Source organism: Muntiacus reevesi, chromosome 14, assembly GCF_963930625.1.
Source record: "Muntiacus reevesi chromosome 14, mMunRee1.1, whole genome shotgun sequence".
NCBI lineage: Eukaryota > Metazoa > Chordata > Mammalia > Artiodactyla > Cervidae > Muntiacus > Muntiacus reevesi.
This window is the reverse complement of record NC_089262.1, coordinates 35,904,744-35,920,782: the sequence shown is the minus strand read 5'-3', so window position 1 is coordinate 35,920,782 and position 16,039 is coordinate 35,904,744. Positions and strand designations below refer to the sequence as shown.

Sequence of the window (16,039 nt, the reverse complement as noted above, 5' to 3'; positions counted from 1 at the left end):
TTGATACATGTCCACTGCATGGAAATGTGGTAGAACCACCTCCCAGCTGACACACAGTCTTAAGTGAAATAAATGGTTATTGTTATTAACCACTAAGCTTTTTAAAATTTGTTTTTTAACTGGAGTATAATTGCTTTACAATGTTGTGTTAGTTTCTGCTGTGTAACAACACGAATCAGACATATGTATGCATATATCCCCTCCCTCTGGAGCCTCTCTCCCACCCCACCCCACCCCTCTAGGTCATCCCAGGGCACTGAGCTGAGCTCCCTGGGCTACGCAGCAGCTTCTCAAAAGCCATCTGTTTTATGCAAGGCCGTGTCTATGTATCTATGCTAGTCTCCCAAGCCATCCAATTCTCTCCTCCCCCCATTGCGCCCACAAGTCTGTTCTTAACATCTGCATCTCTATGCCTGTCCTGCAGATAGGTCCATCGGCACCATTTTTCTAGATTCCAAGTATATGTGTTAATATACAATATGATTGTGTTGTATATTACAATATACAATATGCAAAGAGTTTTCCTCTTTCTGACTTACTTCACTCTGCATGACAGTCTCTAGGTTCATCCACATCACTACAAATGGCACAATTTTGTTCCTTTCTGTGACTGCCCCGAACTTTTGAGATGTTTTGCTCTACAGAAAAAATTAGCTAACAGATAAAAATTATATAACATTAGGTAGAGAAAGCAGAATATAGAACTGTAGATTAAAGAATGATGTCATTTTTTAAGAAATTAAAATACATAGAGAAAAAGAGAGAAAGGAAAAGTTCAAGTAAAGAAATAACTTATTAAAAACATACCAAAGAGTGCCTATTCATGAGTACTGTGGGTACTATGTTTTCTGTTTCATCCTAATTTTTGTGATTTCTAAATTTTTATCATCAATATATATTGCATTTATATTTTGTGCGGGTTTACTTTTCATGTCATGTGGAAACCAGAGTATTGTGGACTGAGAAATAAATGGAAGGTAGGGAGTGGACATAGCAAAGGCAGACCACTCCTTCAATAAACTTTGATCTACAAGCAAGAAAAGAGAGAATTGAATGAGGATAACAGTGGGGTTGAAGTGACATGGAATCCAAGAATTTTTCATGTAAGGGAGATTTTTAATTTATTAATATATTCTCATTAGTTGTATAGCACAGGGAGCTCTACTTAATTCACTCTGGTGACTTGAACAGGAAGGAAGTCCAAAAGAAAGGAGATATACATATGATTGATTCATTTTGCTATACAGCAGAAACTAACACAATATTTTAGAGCAACTATACCCCAATAAAAATTCATTGAAAAAGAAAAAATCCACGTTGTTGTAAACTTATAAGTAAATTTTCTAGATTATTGCCATTTTAAGCACTATGATGTTTAATAATATTATTCAGAATAATAATAATATTCAGAGGAATATTAAATGCTTTTCATGAAAAAAAATTTTAATTAAAAAAAAAATTTAGTCTGTAGGAACTTGAACAGAATTTGTATCCTACTATTGTGTGAAAATTATTTAAACCTTAATTATGTTGATTGGCTCATGGTGCTTTTCAGATCTACTATATCCTTCTACTTTTCTGTATGTTCTATTAATTTTTGAGAGTTTAATATTGAAACTCCAATTAAAAATCTTAAATTATTTACTTAAAAAAATAATACATAGTGGAGCTACATGTAACATCGTTCTGTATTTTCCGAGTCTCCTGTAACTGTGCTATTATCACACTTTCATGGTTTAAAAAATAAAGAGAAAAAATTTTTAATGAATTTGTTGATATAATAAAATAAACTGACCATTAAAAAGAGATTAAAGAAATAGAAGAGGGGGCAAACATTGAGATGAGCATAGATATGGATATGGATGTAGATACAAATGTAAATATAATTCTTCATCATACAATGAATACAGTGATCTTAGACTAAATATTTTTTGAAGAAACCTTGTTTGGTTGAAAGCAGTGAGGAAAGGTTTTTGGAGGTATCTAAAGCTCTTCCTGGTATACTGAGAAATGTACAAAAAGCATGATGAAATATTTTATTATGTACTTATGTAAAGTATAATAGTTATTATATATCTTATCTTATTAATATATAATTTACATAAATATACTATACTTATACATAATATGTATAACATACATAATATACACAAATATATTATAATGTACTTATAATATACATAAGTATAATATCCTTATGTATAGTTAAGTATTATCTTTTTTCTAAGTATCTGTCTGCCGCCTCTGCAGATTTTGGCCATCATTAAGGCTCACGGCCCCACGGTGAGCTTGCTGCTCCATCGGGAAGACCTCTGTGAATTCGCCCTGGGCCAGGTCCCGTGGCTCCTTAACCAGTACAAAGACAAAGAGGTTGACTTTCACGTCACTCAGGTGAGAGCCACATCAGAGAAACTGATTCCCACGGTTGTCCAAAGATCATCCTGAAGGATGATCATCCTCAGGAGGGGTTAAGGAACTCAAACATGTCTTGGGGCAGCTGAATTTACATACCTCCCAGGAAGTATGAGGTAGAGAAGCAGTAGGCCTCTAAGATGGCCGAAACTCCAGAAAGGAATTCCTGTTCAAGCTGCTGGGGCCCTGAGCAAGGTGAAGCAGCCAGAATCACTAGAGAAAACGGGTAACCTCTGGAAGGATAGGGGTATGTCCTCCTCACAACACAGGATCATTTGCCTTCCACATCCTGTGCTGCCCCTCTGCAGGCAGGCTCCAACTAACCTTGGAGAGCTTTTATTCCAGAGTCTAAAGCAGATACTGACCGCAGCGGTCCTTTACGATGTCAGCCTTCCGAAGGCCTTGAAGAAGGCCATCTTCACCAGTTTACTCCGCCAGGTAAGAAGACCATGCTGTCAAATCTGTTTCCTTGTCACTAGTTTTCTGGGTTTCACGTCTACCCCCTTAATTTTTTTTTCTTCTCATACAGGTGTGCAGAGTTCCAGAGCCTCCAGAAAAAGAAAACGAAATCGAAGCTTCAAACTGTTTTCTCATCCTAGGTAGGACTCAGCATCCAGTGGGCTTTTAATTAAAATGTCTCTGAGTGGTGATGACAAGGATGAAGTGTGAGCAAGATGCCACTTTCATCACTTTCACACATGTTTTGACTCACACTATTCTGTGTTTTTTCATACCCTACCTGTTCCGTGGAGTGCAGTAGGTGGGGTGATCGATTATCCTGATCTGCCCAGGACTGAAGGAATTCCAGGAAATTAGAACTTTCAGTTTTAGAACCAGAAAAGTCCCAGACATATTTTGGCTATTAACTCCTTACTGGATATGTGGCTGGCAAATATTTTTCTCCATTTCATAGGTTGCCTTTTCATTTTGTTGATGGTTTCCTTTTCTGAGCAGAAGCTTTTTCATTTGATGGAATCCCACTTGTTTATTTTTGCTTATGTTACCTCTGCTTCTAGAGTCAAATGCAAAAAATCATCGCCGAGACCAGGGTCAAGAAGCTTAGTCTCTTTATTTTCTTCTAGAAGTTTTACAGTTTCAGGTCTTAAGTTCAAGTTTTAAATTTATTTTGATTTAATTGGTGTGCATTTGTATTTTTTGAGGTAACAATCAGATGTCTTTCTTTTGTATATGACTGTTCAGTTCTCCCAGCACCATTCACTGAAGAGACTACTCTTTCTGCATTGTATGTATTCCCAGGTCTTTTGTTGAAAATTAATTGACCATATATACTTGGGTTTATTTCCAAGCAAACCAGTGTGAGTTGGTAACCCTAAGGCTAGGAAATACATTTTTTCTTGGTATTTGTGATTACTAGAAACTCTATCAAACTAATGTTACCCTTTTTTTCTTCCCTGTCAACTCTTGGTATTTATCCCTTATCATTTTCTCCAGCCTTCACTCTCTCTTTTCTTTTTGCTTTCACATCACAATCCTGCCCAACACTATCCTGCCCATCAGAATCTACAACCTGACACAAGTTGCAGAGGAAACACCAAGGTCCCAGGGTCAGGATACAAAACTGTGTTCTAATAGTTTCTCAGGGCAAGGGACAAGAACAATCCGATACCTCTCACACCTGCACCCTCTCCAAAATATGCCATCTCCACTGCCTCACTGCATACCTTTCTAGTGTGGTCTAGTTCTCTCCTAATCAGTCCCTCTGTTTCTATACTTTCCAGTTCTCTATATGCCAGCCTAATGAACTACTTCACTTTATCATTTCCAGCCCAAACCTCTCCACTCTACCCAGACCTTTCTTCAGTTTTCCCTGCTTCCTCCCTACCCCCACCAGCTGCACAGCCAGTGAAGCATCACTTTGATCTCTGCCTCCATGTTCACAAGGCTTCCTTCTGTGTCTCTATCTGTGTCTTCAATTCTTCTCTTATAAAGACACCAGCTATAATGAATTAATGCAACTTCATCTTAACTTGATTTCATCTACAAAGAACCTAATTTCCAAATAAGGTTACATTCACAGGTATGAACAGAAGTGGGCCTAACTCTCTTAGGGAGCAAACTGTTAAATTCTGTATACTAAAGAAGTAAGGGCCTAATAAAATCTTATTACCAACCAAAGGGTGAATTTGATAATTCTCATAGAATGATCGTCTTACCTTTCATAAGAATTTTACCTAAGGTGAAAATGAATTCTTTTGACTCCAGTATTTCTTGAACCCACAGCCCATTCAAGCCCTGCAGACCTGCTGGATTTTTTTGATGAACAAATGAGAAATAATAATGAAGCCGTTCGAACAGGAATCTTGACTTTGTTAAGATCGGCTATCAGTGCTGAGGGTAAGAATAGGGATGACCCCAGAGTTGTTTCTTTTGTATTAAGAAGCAGATTGAAACCTGTGCATTGTGAAATTCTATCCTGCGTCTTTGGGAAGTTTACAGAACGTCACAGTCAAGTAAAGCTAGGTTTTCTTAGTTGTCTATAATCAATCTACTACTTTTAAACAGGCATTTCCAGTTACCTCTGTTCTTTCATGATATTTATGGATGCAGTCAGTAAGGGAATAGAATATTTGAGAATTGAATCTGGAATTGAAAAGATGTACTGGTTAAGTGGCCCAATAAACTGAGGGTGGATGTAAGAATGCACAATGTTCTGAAAATTTGTTCTTTTAGAAAAGAGAATTTAATGAATTTTCATATTTCATTAACTCCAAAAACTATTTATTTTTGCAATTTCAGAATGCATCTTATAATTGATAGCATTTTTAATTATCATTAGCCACTATAGTTTTTCACTCTTGGTGCAATATGAACTCATAAAATTGATACCTTAGATTCAATAAAATATGATCATTCATTTTTGTACAGCAAAATAATAGTTTTTTTTAAAAAAAAAATTCAGTTTGCCCTGTGATTTGCTGAAGAATTGACAGAAGAAACCTGAGGTGGTCTCCAAAATTTAAGGCTGATCCATTAGGTATGATGTATTGACTGCACTTAAGAATCTAACAATTTAAACAAGATTAAATAAAGTGTAACAGAAAACCAAAAAAGCAGTCAACATCTATAAAGAGTTGAAAAAGGAGAAGGTAGTGAAAAGGGAAGTGAATAACATAAAATGTTAAGGACAAGAGACTTTGCAATTATGTACCATAACTCTAATTGGTTTTCAACAATTCCAGAACACACTGTACTCCTACTGAAGCAGGCCTCTCAATTTCTCCCTCTGTCTTTCAGAGCCCAAGTTGAGGGATCATATCACTTCAATTGAAAAAGCAGTCAAAGTCGTCATGGGTGACCTCAGTATTAAAGTAAGAGAATTAATGGGGACTTTTATTTGGATAATGATAGCTTTAGGAGTAAATGAAATGGTTTTGACTCTTTAAGGATGTGCTTATGAGACTGATTTATAAAGAGCTCAGTGATCAATTCTACTTTTAAAAGAACTCCATCTTTCCCTAATAAGATAAACTCTATCAAAGTAAAGTTCTGGAGCACATTCAGTTCAAGGGCTTCTCAGTAGGAAAAGAAAAAAAAAAAAAGATTTTGGCCTAGAGCATGATTTTGCTATGCTAGTTAAATAGTTTAAAAATTAATTGTTAATTATAAAGATGATACTCCTTCCTCCAAAAATAATAACCCCTGAATCCTATTTTGAGCAGAGATATCCTATTTTCCAGTCAGGGAGCATCTATAGAAAGTCTTACATGCACAATAGATTTCTCAATAACTCCTGATTATCTGATTAAAGTATTCCAAGTTGGAAAAGACAGAACTTTTATGGGAGAAATTTTTAAAATTAGCAATTACAGTATTATTTTGTATGAAAATCATATTTTATTTGGATCAAAGCCCTATGCAGAAGCCAATGAAGAGGAGAAAATTCCCCAAGAGGCTTTGGCCACCAATAACTATAGTTAAAATAATCAAAGCTATGCAATAAATAATAATGGAGTGATTATATATAAAAACCTGACCCAGTAATTGAGCAAGCCAATTGAAGCATTGCTAGGATTTAAGGTAGAATAAAAGAGGACAGAAATTTCCAGGAAAGCACTCACTCCTTGGGCAAATATAGAGAGAAGGCTTACCTCTTGCTCCTCAGTTAGGGAGATTACAGAGTCCCTGTGTGCAACCTTGTGACTCTGCTTCCCTGTGAAAAATTGCTTTCTTTCTACCCTCCATTAACAGACCCATTCACTGAGGAATTAGACCTGAGGTTTCTATCCTCCAGGGAAACAATCCAATAAACGAATTGAAGCCAAATTATTAAAAAATTTGTGACACAGGTTCATAACCATTTATTCAAATCCACAGGGCAGGACATTATTTCAGAATTTACAATTTTTCAGATTTGAAAAAAGCATTACTGTGATAGTAGCCCACAATCAAACCTATTAAGATTTTTTCAAGAAAATGTATGCATATTCACACTACATAGAATGGGTAAAGATGTTGGATGACATCACCGACTCAACGGACATGAGTTTGAGCAAGCTCCAGGAGATGGTGAAGGACAGGGAAGCCTGGCATGCTATAGTCCATAGGCTCACAAAGAGTCAGGCATGACTGAGCAACTGAATAACAACAAATGGCTTTAAAACAGTTCAGTTTGAGTTTCTCCACCAAGTTGGAACCAAATTTAAGAAACAAAATTCCAGTTTTCAGTGTCATTTAGAGTTTGAGTTTGTGGATAAGGAATTGTGGAACTTTATTTCGATGTGCCATCTTTCACTGAGGATTTTTAAAGTGAGGCAGTGTTTTCGCCTTTTCATAGACTAAAACAGAAAAGTAAAAGGCTTTATTTGGGAGGAGGGACTCCAAAATCACTGCAGATGGTGATTGCAGCCATGAAATTAAAAGATGCTTGCTGCTTGGAAGAAAAGCTATGACCAACCTAGACAGCATATTAAAAAGAAGAGACATTACTTTGCCAACAAAAGTCCATCTAGTCAAAGCTATGGTTTTTCCAGCAGTCATGTATGGATGTGAAAGTTGGACTATAAAGAAAGCTGAGCCTCAAAGAACTGATGCTTTTCAACTGTGGTGTTGGAGAAGACTTTTGAGAGTGCCTTGGACTGCAAGATCAAACCCGTCAATCCTAGAGTAAATCAGTCCTGAATATTCATTGGAAGAACTGACGCTGAAGCTGAAACTCCAATACTTTGGCCACTTGATGTGAAGAACTGACTCCTTGGAAAAGACCCTGATGCTGGAAAAGATTGAAGGCAGGAGGAGAAGGGGACAACAGAGAATGAGATGGTTGGATGACATCCCCGACTCAATGGACATGAGTTTGAGTAAACTCTGGGAGTTGGTGATAGACAGGGAAGCCTGGCATGCTGCAGTCCATGGATTTGCAAAGAGTCAAACATGATTGAGTGACTGAACTGAATTAAACTGAGTGTTTTAGCCAGGATATGTCGTGGGAACTAGAAAGAGAGAGTTTGGTTAAAGAGAGCTTTGCTAGTGACACTTAAATCATAACCTTATGGATTACTTCCTGCTCCAACAGGGGGTAATTGTTGTTGTTGTTTAGTTGGTCAGTCGTGTCCGACTCTTTTGCAACCCCAGGAACTGTAGCCCACCAGGTTCCTCCATCCATGGGATTCCCAGGCAAGAATACTGGAATGGGTTGCCATTTCCTTCTCCAGGCGATCTTTCTGACTCAAGGATTAAACCTGGGGTCTGCTGGTTGGCAAGCAAATTCTCTACCATTGAGCCACCTGGGAAGCCCCATCTATTACAGTAATATCATTCAACTTATAGGCTTTATTTTTTTTTTTAATATTCCCACTGAATGATCCATAACGGTTACAGAATAGGATTATCTAAATTTCCATTCTGCCGAAAGAAATTAAACACTGTGAATGCATTTTCCCTACTCTAGGTGAGGAACTCCACCCTCCTTCTCATCCAAACCATGTGTGAAAAATGCTACATTGAAGCCCGGGAAGGCTGGCCACTGATTGACTACATCTTTACCCAGTTTTCAATGTCCAACAAGAATCTGGTACGAAGAGGGTGCCATCTTGAGTGCTGCTCTGCAACAAGTGCAGTTGACTCAACCGGAGTTTTAAAAATACCTGCAGTTCAATTTAGCAACTGAAGTCATATTTAACCTTTATCACTTTTATTAATAAATTTTTCATCATCTAGTGTTCTCAGTCCCCTTCCACTGATACCATTTCTAACTTATCATAAATGCAAAGTAGGTTAAATCACAGTTTTCCCTAAAGAGGAGGCAACCTGGCCTCCAAGGCTGGGGGCTGGTTTGGAGAGAGGCAGAGAAAGTGAATTGTTTCTAGAAAACGAAACATCCATACTTGTTACACTGGTTCCTTTGAATGAAGAGCCTGAAAAAGACATGTCTAAGATCTCAGTGATCTTACAAACTCACTGCAAGTGAAATTGCAGTCCACTTTACAGGAAATAGTGGAAATTTTTGTCCCAGAGAAAAATGGGGAAAGGCCTGAGTAGAAAGGGGGTAATTGAAGTTCACAATGTTTGTTTTTCTATGAAAAAAGCTAGAGGCATTTTTGTCTCCCCATTCCTCCAAAGAGCACTTAAAAGCAGGGATTAGATACTGGAGACCAAGGTCACTGGGTTCCTCAAGCCCTTTAAGCTGAGTGACTTTATCCTCCAACCCAGAGACGAAAAACACACCCCAGGTCAGAGGAGACCAACAACAAGGATTATTAACAAGGCACCTGCTTCATCTTTCTTAAAGGAGAAACCAATAAAACCTAACTCCCAGGAGACTGAAAAGGGAGAGACATCTATCCGAGAAATAAGCCTGGAGGTCTTAAAAACCCTGGACCCACTGGTCATTGGAATGCCTCAGGTAAGGAGTCTTCTGTCACCACTCATTGTTCCTTTGATCACCTTTCTAAAGCTCTGTCCATTTAGGAGTAAAGAAGTTGGTACTCCATCTGTCATCAGCTTTTTGACGCTCTGGCCAGAGAAATTATGTGAGAATATTCAAGGCCAGCAAATAATGGTTTCTCAAAAACAGGTACTCAATTAGCTACCTACTCTTTTATATCTGGAGGCAAATGGCAGTTTATAAGCATCTTAATATATTATTTCTCTTCTTCCCCCAATGTATTTAGACATATTGTCAAGTAATAATGCAGTGAATGCTAAACTTACCCCCACTTACCTGGAAAGTGTTAAAAGCACATATTCTCAGACCTCAGTTGAGGTCTAAAATAACCTGAACCTCAGGAACTTTGAGATCTGCATTTTGCTTAAGAAAAACAATCTGGGAAAGGATTTAATGGCCAGCAATACATGGCACAGCCAGAAGGCAATCTACAGACCAATTTAAGTGAATCAGAGGCTCTATCTAGGATGGTATTTTAAGGTGTGATTGTAGATTACCTGCAATATTTATTTAAAATGCAGATTTCCCGGTCACATGCCAGACCTCAATGAGTCAGCATATCTGGGCATGGGGCCCATGAGTCAGCATGCAAATAAGTTCCAACATTTCTGATGCACATTAAAGTTTGGGAAATTTCTGATCTAGTAGTAAATGATGAAAAAGTAGTCTAGAGCCAGAATCTTAAAGGGTCTGAAATGCTAAATTCCTACCTTGTCCTTGATGAGCCACCAGAAATTTTAAGCAAGGGCTAAACATTTGATAACTATAGGAAGTCAGTGAATTGACATGAGTAGTCTAAGCACAGAGATTATATATAAGATGAGATAAGATTCATAGGGACTGTATATGGGTCATAAAAGTAGGAAGGGAAATATGGAAGGGCGTGAGAAATCTTATAATGAAAGAAAAGTCTAGGCTTGGTGATTCAATGGGGTTTCCCAAGTGGCACTAGTGATTAAAAAAAAAAAAAAAAACCCACCTGCCAGTGCAAGAGATGTAAGTAACTTGGATTCGATCCTGGGTCAGGAAGATTCCCTGGAGAAGGGCATGGCAACCCACTCCAGTATCCTTGCCAGGAGAATCCCATGGACAGAGGAGCCTGGCAGGCTACAGTCCATGGGGTCAAAAGCAGTCAGACATGACTGAAGCAACTTAGCATGTTGGTGATTAAATACAGATGGCAAGACAAAGGGCAGAGTCCAAGCTGATACCTAGGTTTCCATTAGCACATGAGCCGTATTCAAGTTTTCCGAGGGATGTGAAACACGCAGACTACAGAAGTGAGCACCTGGAGCACAGACAGCAACAACAGTCCAGTATCCATTCCCAGTCTTTCTCACTTTGGAGAGTTCCACTCCAGTCTTGGAGCTTGAAGACATGTATGGGGCATTTTTGGTTGTCATATTGACAGGGGGCTTAATGGCACCTGGTGAGTGGAGCCTGGCACTCTCTGCAGTGACCCACGTTGAAGAGTTGTCCTGTCCCAGATTCCAGCAGCAACCGCATGGAGAAACTATAACACTCATGGCAAGTAGCACCTGAAAATGAATGTGCTCAGCAGAGACTGGATTTCATGATTTCATTTTGATCTGGCCTGAAGAGCAAAATAATAACAAATGAGAGGAAGTTTTCTAAACTAGAGGGAAACACACAGTGAGGACCAGGGAGGAACAATGGAAAAGAACAAGCAGCACTTGCATCTTGCCTTTGTTTTCCACAGGTGCTGTGGCCCAGAATCCTGACGTTCGTGGTACCTGCGGAATATACGGGAACGCTGGAATACCTGTTTAATATCATCAGGATTCTGTTTATGGCAGAGGAAAGAAAGAAGAAGAATGGCAAAGAGTCAACAGCACTTGTCATCTCTACAGGAGCTGGTTTGTACATTCAAAAACAAAGCAAAACATTTCTCTTATGAGAGACTTGTTTCCTGAAGGGCTACAGCGCTTTGCTGGTACACCCAACCCCAATCTGAATTTTTCTGGCCCCCATAACAGTAATGAAAATTGCTTTCTCTTTCTAGTGAAACTTCCTTCACCACAACAGCTACTGGCCAGACTTCTGGTGAGTGAGTTATGAAAAACCAAGGTGGGATCAATTTAAACCAATGCAGATATTTCCAGTTCCAAATAAATGATAGTAAAAGTGACAAAGATACTCCAAACCAAAAGAAACACTAAAACAGCACAATAAATATTCTGCTATATTAATGATACTCATGAAAATTTATTCCTGGCAAGATTATCTCCTCACTCTGAGATGTTTGTTAAAACTTCATTTATGATTTTTAAATAAGCATAAACTGAATCTGATCCATAAGAACGATTCAAGCAAATTGCATATCTGTTGTTTAGATTTCTCTCTCTCCTTCTGGCCACATATGTGTCATTTACTCCAGCTGTATCTCCACATGCCCTGACTTAATTCACAGATATATCTGTTAGTACATTTCATTTACTTTCAGTTGATGCCTTCCATATACTTTTTCACCTTTATCCACAGAAAAAATCGGACAGATGGATGTCTAAGTATTTAGCTTTGCTCTAGAATAAGTAAGGATAGACTGTGATGATCTGTTAAAAGATTATCTAATGAAGGATTCTAGGGAATCCAGAACAATGATTAAAAGGAAAAGCTCGGTGAGCCTTTTAAATACCCCTGAGCTGATCAGTAATTTTTCTTCCATCCTCCAGGTAATATCTATGCTCGCTAGTGTGGGGAAATTGCGTGGGGCTGGTGCAATAGGACTTTTGAAGATATTGCCTGAGATAATTCACCCAAATTTAGTAGAGCTGTGGAAAACACGCATACCTGAACTTCTACAGCCTTTGGAAGGTACAAGTGCACGGGATCAGGCCTTATTCAAGGAGGCAAGAGCACGAAGAACAAGGCACCCCTTCTGTGTCTTAAGCCATGAGTGTTCATCTTAGACAATAAAAACAGTGAACTTGATATACAAGGTGGACAGCTCTGTTTTGTCCTAGACACCTCAGGTTCTAGTTCTCTACCAAATACTTATACTGTAAGAAGGCCAAGTGGGTTTATACTTAGCAAGAACTTTTACTTGTGATCTGGTCTTTTTCTTGTATTTAGAGAAGTTTTCTTTTGGTATTATTCTGAAATGTTGTTATTCATCTATGCTAGAATATTAAAATACTATCATTCAGTAAGTACTGTTGAAATTGGCAAAAAGCCTGGATTTTTATCATGAACTAGCAATTTAAGATTGCTAACATAGTAATTTTAATCTGAAGTAACCATCCTGTGTAGGGAGAAAACTGAAAATGGAACACTAGCATCCAGTGGGAACCTGGCAAGGGAGAAGTACATCTTGAATTTTCCTTTTTTTTTTTGCCCTTATTGCATCAATTTTCAATTTCTATTTCTAGGAAAGAATACTAGTATCGTGCTGTGGGAGACCATGCTGCTTCAGGTAAAGATGGCTCCCAAACCAACTGTTGATGATGGGGTGACAAAGCCACCTAAAATTACTCATCTTGACCAGAAAGAATTAGATTCCCAAGGGCAGGAAACAGGATTTCCTTTTCTTGAGAGAATTGTTAGACTATTAGATGTGATCATGTCAACATTGTGCTCTTTAAATGACCATAATTTGAACAACAATCTTTAGTCTTCAGTTTGGTTCAGAATTCAGGACAGTTTTGAAGATTTCACTTACTAATATTTTTCTCCCTGTTTCTTAAATCTTCTCTAATTTTCAAGTTTTCTCCTCTCTTTGCAATTGCATTCTTTCACCCTTCATATAGAGAAACAGAAACTAACATAATTTCCACTTCTTTGCTCCTAAATACAACTCCATTTCCTCCTATATCTGCTTCTCATTATCTTTTTCCTGATGTCTAACCACCAAAAGGCCACATTGCACCCCTTCTCCAGAAAAGAATCTTACTCTCATCCATAACTTTTTGGACTTTGACAGCCAACAGTGCCACAATGCCAAATCCCAACAACTGTAAGATAGGACTTGCAGATAGGACTTGGATGTTAGCATTACATTCAGCACATTGGTTTTAGGAGTTCACAGGAGATCAATGAGTCCACAGCCAGGAAGCTTTTAATCCAACAGAGCTTCAGTTCATAAACCACCTATATAAAAATTAACTATGGTTTCCTTATTTTTTATTGAATTTATTGATTTACTGATGTACAGCAAAGTGATTCTGTTTCACATACCCGTGTATATACATATACATTCTTTATTAATATTCTTTCCCATTATGGTTAATCATAGGATATCGAACATAGTCCTCTGTGCTATACAGTAGGACCTTGTTGTTTATCCATTCTATATATAAAAACTTACATTTGCTAGTCCCAACCTCCCAGTCCATCCTTTCCCTCTCCCCATCTCCTTTGGCAACCGTCAGTCTGGTCTCCATGTCCAAGAGTCTGTTTCTATTTCATAAAAAGTTTCACTTGTGTCATAGTTTAGATTTCACGTAGAAGTGATACCATATGATATGTCTTTTTCTGATTTACTTCACTTAGTATGATAATCTCCACTTGCATCCATCTTGCTGTAAATGGCATTACTTTGTTCTTTTTTGTGGCTGAGTAGTATTTCATTGTATATATGTACCACATCTTCTTTATCCATTCATGTATCTATGGGCACTTAGATTGCTTCCATGTCTTGGTTATTGTGAACAGTGCTACTACGAAGATAGAGCTGCAAGTATCTTTTTGCATTATAGCTTTGTTCAGAAGCAGGCTTGCTAGATCATATAGCAATTCTATTTTTGTATTTTCTGAGGACCCTCCATGCTGTTTTCCACAGGGTCTGTACCAACTTACATTCTCACCAAGAATGTAAGAAGGTTCCCTTTTCTCCACACCCTCCCTAGCATTTGTTATTTGTAGACTTTTTAAAGATGATGATTCTAATCAGTGTGAGGTAGTACCTCATTGTAGTTTATTTTCTTTTGGGAGCAGTTTTGAGGGGGTATATTTATTACCATTTATTACAGAATAGGTGTATTTTGAAAAGTAAGCTAAGTGTATTTTTAATGATTTTTAAATTTATATTTTAAAAAGTACCTGTGAAATAACTTTTTAGGATTTTGATTATAAAACTTGCTAGATTTTTTTTTTATTTTAGTTTTATTGGAGTATAGCTGATTTACAATATTGTATTAGTTTCAGGCATACAGCAAAATGACTCAATTATACATATACATATGTTCATTCATTTTTAGATTATTTTCTCATGTAAGTTATCACAGAATATTGGGAAGAGTTCCCTGTGCTATACTGTATGTCCTTGTTGGTTGTGCTAACTCACTTCAGTAGTGTCCAACTCTTTGTGACCCTATGGACTCTATATAGCCTGCCAGACTCTTCTGTTCATGGGATTTTCTAGGCAAGAACACTGGAGTGGGTTGCTGTGCCCTCCTGCAGGGAATCTTCCCAGCCCAGGAATCAAACCCACTTATCTTACATCTCCTGCATTGGTGAGCGAGTCATTTACCATTAGCACCACTAGAAGCTCCCCATGTTGGCTATCTCTCTTATATAGTAGATGCGCTCATGTTCATCCCAAGCTCCTGATTTATCCCTCCCCTTCCCATGTTTTCCCTTTTGGAACCATAAGTTTGTTTTTGATATCTATGTTTACTTCTGTTTTATAAATAAATTCATTTGTATCTTTTTTAAAAAATTATATCTTACATAAGAGTGATATATGATATTTTTCTTTCTCTGACTTACTTACTATGATAATCTCTATATCCACCATGTTGCTACAAAAGGCATTATTTCATTCCCTTTTATGGCTGGGTAATATTCCACAGTATATATGTACCATATCTTTTTTATCTGTTTCTCTGTTGGACATTTAGAGTTAATTTGTGTTTCTCTAATAATTAGCAATGCTGAGCATCTTCATGTGAACTATAATTTCTATAAAATGTCGTATTTCAGTGACCTCTCCACAGCACCTCTACCCCTAACACTCCCCTTCTAGAATCAGAATCTCCAAGAGGGGGTACATGACAGCTTACAGGTCTTGGTGATGCCCACAAATGAGTCTTATCCAACATGAGATTTGAAAGCAGCAGCTCTATTCTTCCTGTTCCTTAAGTCTAGAATCTATCTTCCTCCTATATTAATGCTTATTTCATCTCTCCCTCCCTCTATCAGAATTTCTACCTTGTCTCCCCACTGCCATTTTAAAATAGCTGTTCTTACTAGGAAGGAAAGTTCCTGAAGCCTTGAGAACATCACTTTTCCTTCCTCCTATCTTGAGTATACTTCTTGGCTTCTTTTTCCAAAACTGTCTCCATTTGCTTTCTTCCTTTATAATGCCAAGGTTGTACAATTTTTACTTTTCAAAAGATCCATTGAATGAATTCTTATTAAGAAAATACATTACAAACTTTTTCAATGGTTTTGACACTGTGTTCTTTCTAAGCTTAAGGTAGAGAAAACGTAGGAGAAATCATAGATTTTAGATATTGCAACGGATTTTGTCCTCCAAAAAGACAAAAACATCTCTTCATGTATGGTTCAATGAAGAAAGACATGGGTTCAGATGACTGATTGTGGCCCTGGCTCAAAATAATTGGTGAAATGAGGAATATTTCATTACTCCAGTTGAAGTTGGCAACTTATGCTTGTACATCTAATTGGTTCTTCAAGGCCTTTAATTCACTATTCCAAAAATGTCCCTTTTTCTTAGTATATAATAAGACAAACTAACTTTGA

General features: G+C 37.6%; 1 protein-coding gene across 1 annotated transcript in view; it reads left to right on the top strand.

Annotated features, from left to right (window-relative positions):
• MROH2B (maestro heat like repeat family member 2B) overlaps positions 1–16,039 on the top strand; it is a 72,048-nt gene that overhangs the window by 10,088 nt on the left and 45,921 nt on the right. Inside the window, exons 7-17 of the mRNA XM_065905302.1 lie at positions 2,251–2,391; positions 2,758–2,850; positions 2,942–3,011; positions 4,654–4,767; positions 5,668–5,741; positions 8,321–8,443; positions 9,161–9,274; positions 11,037–11,193; positions 11,340–11,380; positions 12,010–12,151; positions 12,706–12,749. Of these exons, the coding sequence (XP_065761374.1) occupies positions 2,251–2,391; positions 2,758–2,850; positions 2,942–3,011; positions 4,654–4,767; positions 5,668–5,741; positions 8,321–8,443; positions 9,161–9,274; positions 11,037–11,193; positions 11,340–11,380; positions 12,010–12,151; positions 12,706–12,749 (1,113 nt within the window). The remainder of the gene's footprint in view (positions 1–2,250; positions 2,392–2,757; positions 2,851–2,941; positions 3,012–4,653; positions 4,768–5,667; positions 5,742–8,320; positions 8,444–9,160; positions 9,275–11,036; positions 11,194–11,339; positions 11,381–12,009; positions 12,152–12,705; positions 12,750–16,039) is intronic.